Consider the following 17,226-nt stretch of genomic DNA (forward strand, 5'->3'; position numbering starts at 1 on the left):
GTCTCCCCAGTTCAAGGGGACAGCGTCACTGGTGAGGCCAGCAGCTGTTTCCAGAAGCAGTGGAGTGCAGAGGCTAAAAAGAGGGCCTTTGATCGAGAGTTAAGTCCTAATCTGGGCTCGGCCAATAATCCCTTGTATTAGAGTTAGTTACATACCTCTCCGAACCCTAGCCTTCGTGTCTACGCCAAGAGTACCCACCACCTAGAACCGTTGTGTGAAGGTTAAATGAGATCACGTGTTTCGAGTCTGTAAGACATTCACAGCACATAGCAAATGCTCGCTAGTATCATTCTTTTTGTCCTTGCTACGAGGATCCAATCCATTTTCAGGTCTCTCTCTGGCCAACAGTGCAATCCTACGGTTTGACTCGGGAGGACCGGAGAAGGCGAGGGACCTGACAGAGATGTCCCAAGGGTGGCCCAGCTCCAGAGACCCAGGGAGGGTGTGCAGAGCACACAGAGCAATGACAGAGAACTGTGGGGCTCGGGAGGGATGTGGAGTCTGAGACAGAGGAGAGCCAGAGGAAAGAGAAGACAGAAGGGGCAGCCCAGGGGCAGCGCCGGCGGCTATGATTACGGGGCACCTACAAGGGGTCAGGCCCCGGCCTAAGCGTTTTTCCTATCACGCTTTCAATCCCGCTGCTAGACAGGCACTAATAACGGATTTTACAGATAAGGGACGAGTCACCCTGCGCGCCCCCCCCCCCCAGCTAATCAATACAGAGCCAGAGAGGAAAACTGAGGCCCACCTGTCTCCCACATCCAAGCCTTTCTACACTGCAGTTCTGCAAGGTCCGGAGGTCCCCATAAGAAGAACATCTCATGTGGCTCTTCAGTGGGCACGGCGAGGCCAGGTGATGGCAACATGTGCCGCTCCAAATCATGGGCAGAGTGAGAAAAGGGAGCTTGGGAGCTTGAAGGGTCCACCAGGTGGAAGGTCCTCAAGATTCAGAGAGGAGGCCCAGAGAAGGGAGTCAAGGCATCCTAACCTACATCTTTCATGCCTGCTACTTCATTCTTTTGAACTCAGGAGCCCAAACCGCTGGGCTCAGGCAGACACCCACACGCTCACACAGAGAGCAGGAATTTAGGAACTGAGGATTTAGAGGCAAGTTGGCTTCTTAAATAGAGCTGGACATGGTCCAGTGGCTCAGAACAGACAAGACGGGGCCATCAGCTGCCATCGGAGCCAGTAAGTCATTGCAACCATCTCCCCTTTCCAAGTCCTCATGACAAAGCCCAAGAAATCAGAGCCATCAACTGGATGGAGGTAATGGCAGGCGAGACTTCCTCTCTGGTTTCCAGACATTTGCAAAGATGGGAATGTGCAACCCTGGCTTCCTGGACTCTTTGGGAAAGATACAAACAAAAGTCCAAAACATCAACCACGTTGCCCTCCACCTTGTGGGTTTAGCAGAAGAGGTGTCTTGGAACTCAGAAACAGGGCTCTCGGGCTCGGTCCCATCCCATCGAAGACGATGCAAGACGGTCGGAGGGTGTGTGCGTGCCTGCGTGAGTGTCTGTGTGTGTCCCGCTAAGTACTTCCTTCACTACACAGCTAATCCGATTAGCTGCTTTAGGAAACTCGGCAATGTTAATTCAAGGGTCCCATTCATAGAACAGCTTGGCCCATGGCTGCTCAGAGCTCCCATTCTTCTATCTGCAAATAAAATGCACACAGAAGGACTTTCTCTCCGCAAAGAATGCGCTCTTGCCTCCTCACCCCGCACACATCCCAGATGCGGCTGCCACTTCCTTGGGAGCTCCCATGGCGGGGCCAGGGTCCTGTCAGAAAATGGGGAGAAAATAGAGCTCTTTCCACCTCAAGCGCAACATGATGCCCAATTTCATAGTACTGTCAACCCAGGTGGCCTTCCAAGCCGGCAGCCGTGCTGAGTAAGCTGCATCATGAGCGCACGCCAGCTATAGGGCCCTGGTGGGGTCGCTGGCTTTCCCTTCTTTCCTCGCAGAATGGGGACCTGGAGCAGAGGGCACAGTTGGAACAAAAGACTGAACAGAGGGAACGTTGAGGCTTGTACAGACACGATGTCATTCTGTTTGGCTGGAGGACAAGGAGAGGGAAGGGGGCTGGAGATCCAGGTTGTAGACAGGGCATGGACAGCCCAGACCAAGGTCAGATTCAGGAATGTCTCTGCTAAGCGATAGGGAGCCATGGAGGATTTTATGGGACGTAGCTGTTGCGTGGGTCTCCGAGGACTGCTCTAACAAAGAACCACAAAGTAGGTGGCTTGAAACAACAGAAAGCCATTCTCTCCCAGTTCTGGGGGCTAGCCGTCTGAAATCAGGGTGCTGTCACAGCCCTGCTCCCTCTGAAGGCTCTAGGGAAGGAGTCCTCCTTGCCTCCTACTAACCAGGAGTGGCTCGGGCAATCCTGGCCGTCCCAGGCTCCTAGATGCTTCACTCCAGTCTCCACTACCCTCTTCACATGCCCTCTTCCTCCTCGCTGTGTCTGTGGGCTCTCCTCTTCTCCTAAAGACTCCCATCACTAGATGGAGGGCTCATCTCAAGACCCTTAACTAATTCCATTTGCAAATCTAGTTCCAAACAAGGTCACTTTCTGAGGTTCCAGGTAGACGTGAGTCTGAGAGGACATTACTCACCCACTCGAGGAGTTGCAAGGTCAGGGCCAGGAAGATCACCTGAAGGCAGGATGGGGAAGGAGGGACCAGAGGCAGGGAGACTGATTCCTCTAAGTGAATGATGAGAGACTCCCTGCTTGGGGTCCCAGCAGCTTTCTTCTGGGGCCAGTGCAGCCCCCCATGTGGGCTCATAAACCAACCCAGGCACAAGGTCTTTGCTCACCCTTTTGCCCAGAGAGGTTCCAGCCTACCCTCCAAGTGATGGCAAAGGAACAATTACACACGCATCTGCTGTTCTCTGTTCCTTCTAACTGGCAACATGGTGGACATGTTGGCCTAGTGGAGGACACATGGGAGCTGGGAAAGCGGGGTCTAGTCTTGGTTCTGCAGCTCACTGGATTTAGGACATTGGGCACCCCTAGGGAATGAGGTCACCTTGGTCACATCCAGGCCAATGAGATTGTTCCATTCTGAAGTCAAGAAAGCAGCTCCAAACTCACAGGAGGAACCAGGAAAAGAAGGCCGCGGGGTTCTGCAGGGTTCTGTGCCCTCCCCACTCTCATTCCCCTCCAGGGATTCAGCCGCCCCCACCTAACCCCCCCACCCCGCGTGAACCTCCTTCCCTCTCCTAAAACACAAGGGCACTAACCAAAGCTTGAAAAATGAAATAACCTAAATCTAAGAGCACATCCTTCCACACATTTGGAAGCAGGAAGATGGAATAAAGATGTGGTTCTTTTTTATTTATTTATTTATTTATTTTTAAAGATTTTATTTATTTATTTGACAGAGAGAGAGATCACAAGTAGGTAGAGAGGCAGGCAGAGAGAGGAGGAAGCAGGCTCCCTGCGGAGCAGAGAGCCCGATGCGGGGCTCGATCCCAGGACCCTGAGATCATGACCTGAGCCAAAGGCAGCGGCTTAATCCAGGCGCCCCTTTATTTATTTATTTTTAATCAAAGCAAATGTTTAAGGATCAATGCTCAAAGTTGTTCACAACACCATTGTTTCTAACAGAAAGAAATTACAGGAAGGAAAGGGAAACCCTCTCCGTGTCCATCTGGATGGGATTAATTTGATGAATTATGGCAGAACTGTGCCTTAAGTGTGATAGACCACAATGTATCCCATGAAGAGATGTCTACAAGGTGGTGGTAACTGAAAGACGCAGGTTGCACCAGACAGTGTTGAGAAAAATCCCTTCTATGTTTCCAAAACATCTGTAGGCACACAGCCTGAGTCCAGTGAGGCTGGAAGGAATCCAGTGAACAGATAATGACGCGGATCCCTGGGGCTGGGAGAACGGGAGATTTCTACATTCTACTTTGTACAATTTCAAGCTATTGGACTTTTTTTTTTTTTTTAAACAACTGGCAGTATTAGTTTCATCAACAAAAACAATAAAAAATATTCCCATTCTGAAAATAAAATAATGATTCTAGATGGAAGCAAAGTACTATTGGCCCACGGAGAAAAGTGATCAGGATAAAAATCACTTTGCCATAAAAGGGCACCAGAAGAAAAAGAAAGAAAGAAAGAAAAACATTCTAAGCTTGGAAAGGAGGAAACACCAGGTAGGTATATGTTTCAAAGGCCTCAAACACAAGCTGCCAATGTTCCCTCCCGCATATAGCAAATTTCCCCCACTCTCCACATTAGCCAAAGCCCTCCCAGGTCAGTGTGCTTTCTGCAAATACTACTACTACTAATACTAAGGAGGTGGCAGAATTGATATTTATTGAGCACTCATTATTACCCAGGCACTGTGCACTTTATATGTGTTCTTTTTGTCCTTGTAACATCACTATTCTCATTTGATAGATGAAGAAGCTGAGGCCCAGCTCAAGGATCCAAACCCAGACACTCTGATCCTAAAGCCCGTGACTACAAGCAGTACTTTACCCATACTTCTGGAAGCAAAGCCCTGTCAGAGCTCTTGATCATTTAGGCCCATGGGAGATGGTTCCAGGCTCTGCCATTCTCCGCCAATCCCTTCCTTCTTCCTCGCCACCCATGTCAGCCAGTGCCTTGTAGATACAGGGGCCTGGGACACTTCCAAGAGATCCAAAGACAAATGTGAGATGGACCCTGCCTTCTCTGAGTTCACAGGGAAGAAGGAAAGAGAAGACTCAAGTTCTTAGACCAGAGGCTGAGCGTGTTAGCCTTGGAGGAGTGCTGGGAGGGAGGCAAAGGCAAAGCTGTCAGGCTTCCCTTCACTGCAGCATCCTGAGAGAAACTTCTGGGCAGGCAGCTCTCCAGGAGCTGGCCTCCAGCTGGCATGGTGGCTGCCCCTCCCAGCCCTCCCTGGGGTCTCCGTGGCTCTCTACCACAGCCTACCCCAAAGAGCTACCATGTAGTGACTCGTACCTTCCCGTGGCTCCCTGAGGAAAGATGGGCCCTGTCATACTCCCCATGTGGCTTCTCCACCACCTGAAATGTTCTTTTCTCCGTTCTTGACTTCAAGAACTCATTCTCATCCTTCAAGACATAATGCAAGAGCATCCACTCCCACAGTGCCTTTCCTGGCTCACCCACCTAGCCGTCGTCCCCTCACTCTTCTCTCTTCCTACTTCTCTTGGTTCATTACAGCCCTTGCCGTGAGGAATCACAGTTTATCTCTTCACCTGTCAGTCTCATTCCACTAGAGAGGAGTACCTCAGTGATAATATCTGCCATTGCCTGGCAACTGGCTGCGTGCCAGGCACCAGGCTGGCCCATTACCCTGGGACTTGGTCCTCCCAACCCCCTGTGGCACGAGTGATGGTTTCATCCCCATTTTGCAGACAGGAAAACTGAACCTTGGAGATGTTAAAGAGCTTGTCCGGGTCCAAACCCTGTCTGCCTGGCATGAATGGTCTCCCTGCAGGCAGGGATCCCGTCTTTCTCCTCTTTTTCCAGCACTGCACTTGGCCATGACAGGGTCCCCCAAAAGGGTACAAATCTTCAGTTATGCAAGATGAATAAGTTGTGGAGATCCACCATGCCACACTGAGCCTATGGTTTATAATATTATTTGTGCACTTAGAAATGTGTAGAGAGTAAATCTCTTGTGATCTTACCATAATAAGTTTTTTAAAAGTCTCAAAAGAAAGTAAAGAGGGGCACCTGGGTGGCTCAGTGGGTCAAAGCCTCTGCCTTTGGCTCAGGTCATGATCTCAGGGTCCTGGGATCGAGTCCCGCATTGGGCTCTCTGCTCAGCGGGGAGCCTGCTTCCCTTCCTCTCCCTCTGCCTGCTTTCTCTGTTTGTGATCTCTGTTTGTCAAATAAATAAATAAAATCTTAAAAAAAAAAAAAAGAAAGAAAGAAAGAAAGGAAAGGCAGGGGCTGGGGGAAACACGGCAGGGAGCAGAGGCAGTGTAGCCTTGGGCATGTGAGTCCTGGTCACCAAAGAGCCAGCCAGGGTGAGCCCCACCAGACTTCAGCCTCATAGTGCAGCCCCTTTTGTACTGCTAAGAATGGGGGTTCCCCAGAGCTGAGGTGTCTGAGCCCAGCTGGGAGAGAGGAGGGTAAGAGCTCAAGAGACGAGTCCCACTAGTTTCCCCCCAGGGTAGAGGTAAGGAGGGAGAAGAGTACTCAAAGTCTGAAGCCCACTGGGCTCCTGGTTTGTTTGCAAAACAATACACAGCGCCCCAAGCAAACATGTTTCCCATAGCCATGCCTTATTAACATCACCAACATGGAGCCCGGGCAGTAATTCTCTCCAACCCTGGGAAGTGCTGGACCCTCCCAGAGGCTGAAGTCCTGATAGCCCAGAGTGAACCCACTCCTGACAGCTTGGGCTCAAGCCTGAACTCTCTGAGCTGGTGCCTGAGCCCCCAGATAAAGAAGCAAGTGGAGATTCTCGTACAAGGATCAGCAAGTCTGGAGGCTCCAGTTCCACAGCCTGCAGTGCAGAAAGAGAGACCCCTCTGGTTTTCCCCAGACAGGCAGGCTTGGGACTGACAGGTCAAATACCAAAGTCTTGGGGTCCACATCCACCCTTGCCAGAGTCCCTGACCCTGCTCCCCAGAGAAAAAAAATGGGGGACACAGTACTTACCTGTGTTATGTCCTCCTTCCTCTCCCGACTGCTTGATCCAGCCTCTGGCTTTGTCAATGTGAAATAACTTCAGGTCCTCTTCATCTAAGGCAATGTCTCCCCAAAAGACAGCTGGAGAGAAAAATAAATGAATAAATGGATCCATTTAAGCTGGATACCAGAAAAAAAATGGACTTATTACTGCCCCAGAGGACATGGGACATTGAGGAGCAAACTCTAGAAATGACAATCCATCAAATCAAATGTCTCCATGAACCTAACACATAGGGCTGGTAGAGACAGAAGAATGGCATAGAATAATTCTGTGTATCAGAGCCACAGGGCTGGACTCAAACACCATGAAGATCAAGTCCTACGTCTGTCGGGTATTTTGAAAGGGTACCCTGTCTTACTCGAGCTCTAAGCAGCTCTGAGCAAAACCATCGCACAGAGACAGCTGTTTCTTTCTTCTCCAGAGTCCCCAGGATATAAAAGAAAAGCATAATGTGATAAATGATACTATTGTTCACAATATTTGCTGCCCTTCCCTGGGGGAAGATGATATTTCTTTGACCCATTAATGTCAGAATTAGCCACTTCACCTGCTCTGATAAATAAATGGGAGAGAAAGCTTCAAGAGTTAGTGCACGGTTCACATGCCCTCTCTTCCCTTTCCCGAAAGACAAGCCCCATTCCAGCCAGGGGTGACTCTATCAGCCTGGGTTCTAGGATAAATATGATGTGGAGCAGAGACATAGCCGATAGGGTTGCAAATGTAGCATGAATGAGGAGAATGAAAACTGCAGGTTTACAAGTCTCTGAGATTTGGGGCTATTTGTTACTAGAACACAACCTCTTTATCCTGACAAATACAGCAATTGCTATCAGGAGTAGTGTGCTTCTGTAACAAAAATCCATTGTGTTTGGGCAAGGCAGTGGGTGTCAAGGAAACTGTTACTGCTGCCTGGAAGGAGGTGACCTACATTATGCAGTGATGGGGTGGCCTGGTAAAAATATGGGCAGATTCACTTGGAAGGCAGGTGATAAGCTGAATAAGCTATGGCTTTAAGTGAATGGATAGAGAGTCAGAATGTTAGTAGCACGCCTTGGTGGTTATTAGCTGTGTTTGATAAGGTACTACGAGAAAGAAAGGAGTTTTACAGAGAATTGGGCAGCTTATAGTGGAAATGAAAAGGCACAGAGAGAGTCCAGAAATTCAACACTAAGCAATAAACGTAGAACTGAGAGGGCCTTCGAGTAACAAAGGCTAATTAAAACTTAGCTTTGTGGTGTGGAGAAATGGGAACCCTCATCCGTTGCTAGTTGGAAGATAAGATGGTATATTCCCTGTGGAAAATCATTTGGCAGTTTCCTAAAAAGTTAAGTGTAATCTTATCATAAGATTCTAAAGACTATATATTACATGATTCCATTTATATTAAATGTCTAAAAAGGCTAATTTATAGAGCTGGAAAGATTAGTGATTGCTAGGGTTGCATGCAGGGCTGAGATATGACTATAAATGGGCACAAGGGAGCTTTTCCACGTGGCGAAAATGTTCTGTAATTGAATATGGTGATGGTTACACAGCTATGAATTTACCAAAATCATTGCATTGTACACTTACAAGGGTGAATTATACAGTATGTAAACTGTACAAGAAATCTGTGTAAGAAAAAATAAACCACTCAACTTTATGGGAAAGACCAGTCAAGATGGTTCCCAGTACATTCTTTCAGTGGGATAAGAATGGGGAGGGATAGGAGACCAAAAGCATGGTCCCTCACAGAGGCCTAGCAAATGTCAGGTGCCAGCAACTAAGTCCAGAGAGACAGGCATGTCTAGAAAACAACCGTGTTGTGACCACCCCATGTGCAGCTGAATCAAACAGGAAGATGACTAACATTTCAGAAAAGTATTGTGCCAGAAGAACCACTAGCACAGTCTGCAGGAGACTGCAACTGTTGAGACTTAAAATGACCCCAGATGATCCTTGGGCCCCCAAGCTGAGAAAGATTGCCTCAGATACAGCCAATGAGAATAAGGGAAAAGAAAAGACAGACCCTCCCCTGAATGGAGCCATGGAGGGTCACGGAGGAAAGATATTGGAGAACTACTCACAAGAGGTGGAATCAGAGCCCTCCCCCAGAGAGTACACATGGGGAAAACACCTCATTGCCTGCCACTGTGTCCTGTTCCAGCTCAAGAGCCAGAGAAGAGCAGGGCACTAAGGTGTAAGTTCTGAAAACAACAATAGTTCAGGAACAGCAAAGAGTGCTGTGATCGATTACTGATGTCTGCCATGAGCAAGTGTGGGAGTGGCAACCCTCAGGGGGTACGTTTGCCATCAGATGCTTTTATCTTTAGGAGGAGAATCTGGGTAATACTGCCGCAGAAAAGAAACCAGAAGTCTGGTATATAAGTGGCTGCTCTTCCTAGAAATCTAAAGGAATAAACCGAAAAGTGTTCCCAAATAAAATAACACGCTGTCACAACACATAAGAAAAAGTGATGGATCAACAATTAGCACTACACCACTGTGCACTAGTACTTTCTGCAGTGGTGGTAGAGCTCTTCACTATGATAGCCAATAACTACATGTGGTTACTGAGCACTTGAAACGTGGCTGGTGCACCTGAGGAACTGAATTTTACGTCTTATTTTCTTGTAATTAAAATTTAAATTACTACATGTGGCTAATGGCTATATTATGAATACAATATAAATAATATAAAATTAAAAGGTATATCATATGAAATAAATAATATGATATAAAAGAAAATAATAAATAATACTTAAAATAGCAGCAAAAAGCAACATATATCTAGGAGTAACCTCGATACAAAAAGTGCAATACTATGTCAAGAATGTAAAATTCTACTAAAAGCTATAAAAAGTCACTTGACATGAAAAGAAAAACATACTATGTTGCTGAAATGCTCATTCTTTTCAAATTAATGTGTGCGTTTACTACACTTCAACCAAAATCCCAAAAATGCTTTTATTATTGACAAAATGATATTAAAGTTCATCTGTATAATTAGGTGATAACAGTCAAGAAAGAGTATTAAAGAAAGACTGGCTTCATTGGACTAATTAATGTTATATGTTATAAGATATATGTTATAAAAATACATGTTATAAATCTGTTATAAAGCTACAACAGCCCTGCAACATAGAATAGTCTGGAACCAATCCCTAGGTTATATAAGAAAATTCATATATGAGAAGCAGGCTGATAAATTTGTGGAAAGATGGGGACTAACCAATGAATTATGTTGTGACAAAGAGGTTAGCTGTTCGAGGAAAAACCAGGTTGGCTTTGAACTTACACTACACCAAAATAAATTCAAATAAGTAAAAAAACCAAACCAAAACAAAAAAAAACCCACAAAAACTAAAATTTAATAATTAAATCAACAAATTGGCCAAACAACATTCAGAATCAAATGAGCTAAGCCTATGCATTCGAAACACACAGCTATTGAATTCTAACCAAAAGGCAAAACATGGCCCCTGGCAATCTCCTAAGAGAAGCTCGGGGAAGATTCCTATCACTGGGGTAAACTTTCTCTTTCCCCCACCAACCCTGGCTATTAAAATATAATCCACAGACAAGCAGCAGCATCACTGTCTCTGAGCTCCATAGAAATACAAGATCACAGGACCCACACCAGACCGGTTGAATCAGAAGTCGCATGTGAACAAGTCCCAGGGAGAGCGGGGGGCGCACTCAAGTCTGAGAGGCAAGGACCCAAGGCACCAGAGATTTTGCCTCAATCCATCATGCCCTGGGGGGCACAGGCCCCGCTGAACCTCTCTTACTGCTTGTCAAGGCTGTAACGATAAGGTCAAGGGGGGTAATTCTTCACAGAAATATGGAACCTGAGAGGCCAGAGGAAACATCTAAAATGCACATCAGTGAAAAAGCCATGGGCTTCCTTCTTGGTAGACCCCACTGAACTCCAACCTGCAATTTAGGGAGTTGTCACTAGGTGGTGGTGTTTTGTTAGGAAGCTGTGGCTTGGAACCATGTGGGGAATAGATTATGAAATACAATAGGAGAAATGCTTTTTGGAATCCAAAAATAGAAATCTTTAAAGTAGTCACATATAGCTTTAAAGTTATTACATGAGAAATCTGCGAAGATAAAAGGAGACTAATTTTAAGGAAATACCTTCTAATGACAGCTAATCAGTGATGTGCTAATAATTAAGGATTGGCCAGGGGAGGGGAGAGCCCTGGTTTGTAGTGTTTGCTGATTTCCCTGTATAACTCCCACCATGGCTGATTTCAAGGTGGCAGAATGTGGTGTTGGGAAAAGCAGCATGCTATGTTCTCTCACAAGCTTGAGAACCAGCTCCAGCACAGTACTTTAATAATTATGACAAGTATCTACAATGTTATGTTTCCCATATGATCCCAGGTGTATGCTTGACCCTCAAGGCTTCAAACGATGACCACAAGTCAGCCTTGCAGGAAAAGGCTCCCATCCCAGGATTCTCACAGCATCCTGCCCTGCCTGTCTTTTCCCATCTACAACAGAAACATACAGCACTCTTGTCTCGGGTACCAGGACAAATGAATTCTATACATCAACCTCAAATAAAGGACCAGAGAGGAGAGAAGAGTTTGCCAAGGTCATGCAATCGGGAAGTCTTCCCATATGTTTTAAGTTAACCAAGGCCTCCTGTATTCCCAAACCAGATTTCTCCCTGACCAAGCCACTCTTCCTGAAGTTTCACATTCTAAATAAGAAATGTGGCATTAAATAGCTTTCCTTACTGCAGGACTTCTCAGAGCCTTTACAACCCTAACAAATATCATGAGTCTCCAAGAGAAAGAAAATTCAGCCTTTCCCAACGTGGTTTACCCTGGGATATCTTTTCACTGAATCGTGACCTGAGGAAAATGTTTTGGAGACTGTTCTGGAGACTGCTCAGCAATCCTCCAGGAATTATAGATTGTGAGGCCTAGAAGGGGTCCTACTGGTTCTCAGGTCCAACCCACTCAGGCCTGAATGGCCTCACACACTTCCAGTGACACAGAGCTCATGTACTTCCAACGCATCCCCATTTATCTTGGGACAGCTCTCTCCTTTTCTCCCAAATCTGATGCTTCAGTTCTTCTCTCAGGAGTAAGGCACTGAAGATACAGGGATTGATCATTCTTGAGCACCAGCCAGATACCAAGCTCTTATGCTCTTTTAACGCTGCCGACAGCCAACTCCATGCAATACACATCATCACACTCATTCTTCAGATGAGAAAAGCCGGCTCAGGTGATTAGGCAATTTGCTCTGGGCCACCTCTCAAGTCCACTCTCAACTGCCATCCATCTTTGCCTTGAAATGATCCATGCTGCTCTGTGAGGGAGGGAAGACTACAGAGGGACTAATTTAGCCTTGGGGTAGAATCAGGAAAGGCTGCAGAGAGGGGGTGAAACTTGAGTCGGAGGATGACTTATGAGCAGAAGTTTGTCAAGTGGACAACAGGAACAAAGGGCATGCTGGCCAAAGAAGCAGCATGAGCAAAGGCCCTGTGGTGAGAAGCAGCAAAGCAGTGTCAGGAGAGGAGCAGAAGGGGCTGGAGGATGGCAGCCTGGTTGATGTGGTGGACCTATTCATGTGGACTGCCAATGACAGCAAGAGCAAGGCAGGATGTGAGGCCATGGGAAGTAAGGGGCTGGGCAGGGGGTAGAAAGGCCCAGACACCAGGAACAGAATCTGAGGCTGTTAGAGCACCCACAGTGGAGCTGATCAAAAGCAGCCCCTCACTTTGGTGTAGCCCTTCACAGTTCCCTGTGACTCTCCTCTCCTCTCCACCACTCACCCCAGACCCTCCCCACTACTAACCCCTCCCCACCACTTACTCCAGACCCTAACTCAGAGCCTGCTATGTTCTGGGCCTTCAGAACATGTTCATAAGTGACAACTGAGGGCATGTACGCTCCCTGTTAAAGTCAAAGGGGAAGGCAGAGCCAGAATTGTGAGCCTCATTTTATGGGGGAGTAAGGCTTAGGGGAGTTAACAACTAGGCCATGTTTACAACCTGTGAGAAGTGGGTGGGCCTTGAAATCAGACCTTTTGTCTCTAAACTTGGAGTTCAATTCACCACCTCACACAGGACCCCATCTCTTAAACTGGGGGCTGATCCTGTGGTGGGGATGATCTAGGTGGGGGCTGATCCCATGGTCAGCAGCAAGAGACCTGTTTCCAGAGGAGCTGCTGGCCTGACAAAGGCTTCACAGCCCAGCAAGACGTTTTGATGGGACACAGGGGTCGGAGGGGTTGGCCAGGGTACTCCTACACACCCCTTCCCACCCGAGATTCTGAAAGTCTGGTGTGGGGGGGTGGGGCGGGAATCCTCCTGGTGTTATGTGGTTCTCCCAAATCTGATGCTTCAGTTCTTCTCTCAGGAGCAAGGCAAGGAGCTGGAAGCCCGTGAGTCAGGCAGAAGCCCAGCCAGTCAAGGGAGGACCCCTTCGACTCTGTCATCACCCTTTCTCACCAGCCACACCCTCCCTGGGACTCTGTTTCCTGGTGCCCTGAGAATGGGAAGCCCAGGGGGGCTGACCCAGCTTGGGGATGCCCCTGACCTTCCCAGTCCACGCTGGCTGCTCTCCATCCTGGGGCTCACTCCAAAACCGACAGAGACCGGGATCTATTGTCCCATGGGAGTGACTTCCCACAGGTGCTTACCTCGTCTCCCCTCCCATTTACCAACCAGGCCATTTCCTCACCTTCGTATCTCCACTTACAACTTGGGCCTGAGCTAAGAGGTGATCTATTTTTCAATCAGCTTCCCTTATAGGGACCTCATCACCCCCGTTCCACCATAGAGCTGCACCTCAGGACATGCCAGCCCAGATTAAAGCAGTGTGGAGCCCCAGGCATCCCTATATTCAGAGAGAGGGGGTCTGGATGCTGCGTGTGACATTGGACAAAAAAATTTTCCCTTTGGTGGCATTCTCTTCACCCAAACAAGGAGAGAGCTGAACCAGCTCAGCGCTTCCCAAGTCACGATTCACGAACCACTTGGGTTCGAAGTGTCTACGGAGAGTGTTGATAGGATGACCCCCAGGCCTATAAAATCAGAATCTCTGGGGACAGGACCCAGGAATATGCATTGTCAGCTCATGACCCCCCCCACCCCCCCACACACACAGGTGACTCATGCTCCCTGAAGTTTGGAAAGCGGGGTCCACGGCCTCTGAGGTCCCTCCAGCGCTGTTTGATTTCCCTGCAGTTTCTATATCCACCCCCCAGGGCCTGCCCTTTGTCATCCCGATGACAAGCCAAGCAGGGAAGGATCTTGCTAATGCTCCGTTTAAGAGTCGCCTAGAGAGAAGCCGAGATTACCAGAGGAACTAAATAGGGCGCATTCTGACATGGGAATTCCTCTCCGCAAACAGGCTGAGGTAGGTAGGGTGCGAGGGCCCAAGGCGGGGACGGTGACAGGGAAATCCTACCCAGAAACACATTTAGTTCACTTCAAGTTTCCAGCAGAGGGATTTAACAGGTTTAAAGCAGTTTTCTGTGAATCTTTGTCAAGGGAGTATATGTACAAACAAACAGGGAGGGGTTTTTTTTTTTTGGTTTTGGGTTTTTTTTTTTTTTTAGTAAAAAGTTAATCGGCTTAAAGTGTGCAACTAAATAAGCAAAGCTTACATTAAAGTGACCCACAGAGAAAGGACCCCATGGAAAGAAAGTTCTAGGAAATACAATATGGCCTCTATGTTCTTTTGTAGTTTCACACTATAAATATTCATGGGGCGGTGTTAATGGGGTCCACAGCTCTATGCAACCACAATAGTTTTTTTGTTTATTCTCAGGACCATGAACTTTGAAACCATGAACCTAAATTTCAGGACTCTGCATTCAGGCGCATTTGCAGAGCACGAGGGGAGAGGTTCGGGCTCTCAGAGGACAGAAGAGAGGAAACCGGGCGAGATGTGAATCACGCCTCCTGGATCTTTTGGTAGAGATTAAAGAGTAGGGTCTGTTTAGTATGGAAGGCCTTCTGTCTCAGGGTGTCCAGCTGCTCCAGCTTGGGGAAATGGCCCTCACGAGGCACAGATAGCTTAGTTACTCAAGCATATGGCAGAGAGGAGTGGGGAGTTGGAAATGTTTTAATTGGATCAGATTCATTGCAACTTTCACATGCTTTAAAAAAAACTCAACTGAATCATGGAACTTCTAAGCTGGAGAGAGTTTAAAAGTCATCTAAGTAATGCCCTTCTTTTCCATGTGAGGAAACAGATCCGGGAAGGTCAGATGACGTGCTCAAAATATCACATCCAGAAGCCGTGTCTCCTGACTCTTCACCAGTGTTCTGTCCATTTACACCAGGGATGGCAAATACGAGACAAACATGTGCTCCTCTCCCTGCAGGGCAGATATCCCTCATCCCGGCTCTCCTGTCCATCCCAACACAGTGCTGCAGAGAGCCCAGCACGAAATTGATAGAACTGAGACCTATTTGTCATCTACACCCTACGCTAGGCTGGCAACGTCCATAACCTATTATCTATTGGTTCCAGCTAAGGATTTTCTATTCGGAGTCACTTACAGCCTGAACTCAGCCGTCTGAGTGCACACAGCAGAAACACAGCCGGCCTTAGACTCCATAGGGCTCTCCATGTTAAAGGTCGGTCAGGACCGAGGAGAGCACCACATAGAGAGGGCTGAGCTCCAAAGTCTAGTTCCACCACAAGAGAACACCCAGCCCTGCCTTCTGCCTTGGTTGGCACCATCCTGTTTTACAGATGAGCCAACAGAGTCCGGCTGGTGCCTGGGCTGGTGGCCACCTAGCTCGAGGCAGATATGGCCTCCTGCCTCTCCATCACACTGTGGCTGCCCCAGCACATTGCGAGCCAGGCCACATCTGTGCTTTCCAAGCAGGACTCGCTTGGCTTAAGAAACACCTGCTCGGCTATTTCCCAGAAAGAAAGGATTATCCACTAGACTGGCAAGAGCAGGAAGGTTGGCCGTATTTGCAAGGTTATTTAAGTTTTATAGCTCAGAATAGGTTTCATCTCATGCACCAAGCCCCCTCAATTAGGCATGTTTCTTGGAGCACCGTGGGGTGACTTAGGCCACAGAAGAGAGCACCATGGTCAGTTAGCTCTGTCTGCCTTTGGCATGGGGGAGAAGCGGCATCCCGGGTGCCACACATCGGCCATTTGGAACTGTATGTTTTAAAGATACTGCAAGCGCTTCCATCCATGTATAGGAATATGTGCAGCAAGTCCTGAGCTATGATTACAATTATTTATTTTATACCTCCTCTCCACCCTCTCTGCCCTGCCCAGGAAGGCTGATCCTGTGGATTGTATCCTCCACGGCACCCTGCTCTCTGGCTTCTGTGGGCATTCAAACAGCAGGAGACCCCAGCAGAAGAGACAGAAGAAGAGGGAGAGACACAAGCGTGTCTTCCCTTCTCCCTCCCCCAGTTTGGTGCCGTGTCTCCCACAGCAGGTGCGTCCCTTGGCCACTTCCCCTCCCGCTCCGTTCCAGCTCCTATAACACAGACCCCTCCTCCCCATCCCTTCAGTCACAGGCGTGGCTTGCTGGCCTCTGGGTGCTTCCTGCTCTTCTTTGTTCCTTAACTCTGCCTCTGTTAAGTAGTCTCTTCGTGAATCTCTTCCAATGAAACCTCTGGGGTAAAGTCTGTTTCCCGCTGAGACCCTGGCTCGCCTTGTCCTAAGAAAAATCCTTCCGTTATTTCCATAGCTAAACAGGAGGATGGCATTCAGACTGGTAAGGGGATTGACTACTTTGGCCCAAGAGCACACTTTCATGGCTTCACTCCAGTGCAATATGACTGACTGAGATCTCACACTCGCTGTGTTCCCTGCCGGAGCTCGCGGGCCTCCACTCAGTGTTGGAGAGAGGGTGCAGTTTAGGTCCTAAGAGCCAGAAGCTTCTTGGGCTATAATTTTGCATCTTATGTGCCTGATTCCAGGACCAGGCATATCTCATAAACCCTAAAATCTCCACTGTGGAATGATCTTTCATAGGGCCACAGGTTACCAGGGCAATTATGCCAACTCATTCTGAAGACAAAGGCGCACTGGAGAACCTAAGTAATGCAGAAAGTGGGAAGATAGGCAGGCCCAGAGTTAAGGAGACCTGCCATCCACCTCCAGGCCATAGCTGCCCACAGTGGTCCATGAGATCTTGGACAAGTTACTGTCCCCCATCTCCAGGCCCTCGGGGTTCTCACAGGAAATGTGAAAAACTTAGAATAAGTAATCTCAGCGGTTCCTTCCACCTCTAAATCTATAGGATTTTACTCTAAAATCTTACCTTGTATACCTGTTTAATGTTCAGTAATAGTAACGAGCTTATCATCACTGTGACTAAATTTTCTTCATAAAGGTCCAGCAAGTTTAGTCTACTGTGGCAGGGATCGCTTGTGGCCCACCAAAACTTCTTCTCCTTTCTTCCATAATAACAGAATCTCCCCTTTTCAGTTCCAGACCTTCTGGAAGGAACATATGCCCGACTCCCACATTCCTATCTGTGGCCACGTGACCATGAGATAGTAGAAAGTGACGTGGAAAACGCCATCTCCTGCGAACCTTTTCATACATTCTTGGTCCCTCTTT

The 17,226-nt window shown here is 47.9% G+C and overlaps 1 protein-coding gene across 1 annotated transcript in view; it reads right to left on the bottom strand.

Moving 5' to 3' along the window:
• TLL2 (tolloid like 2) overlaps nucleotides 1-17,226 on the bottom strand; it is a 116,240-nt gene that overhangs the window by 87,392 nt on the left and 11,622 nt on the right. The window contains exon 2 of the mRNA XM_046027312.1: nucleotides 6,637-6,747. Within this exon, the coding sequence (XP_045883268.1) occupies nucleotides 6,637-6,747 (111 nt within the window). The remainder of the gene's footprint in view (nucleotides 1-6,636; nucleotides 6,748-17,226) is intronic.

This window comes from Meles meles, chromosome 13, assembly GCF_922984935.1.
Source record: "Meles meles chromosome 13, mMelMel3.1 paternal haplotype, whole genome shotgun sequence".
NCBI classification, from domain to species: Eukaryota; Metazoa; Chordata; class Mammalia; order Carnivora; family Mustelidae; genus Meles; species Meles meles.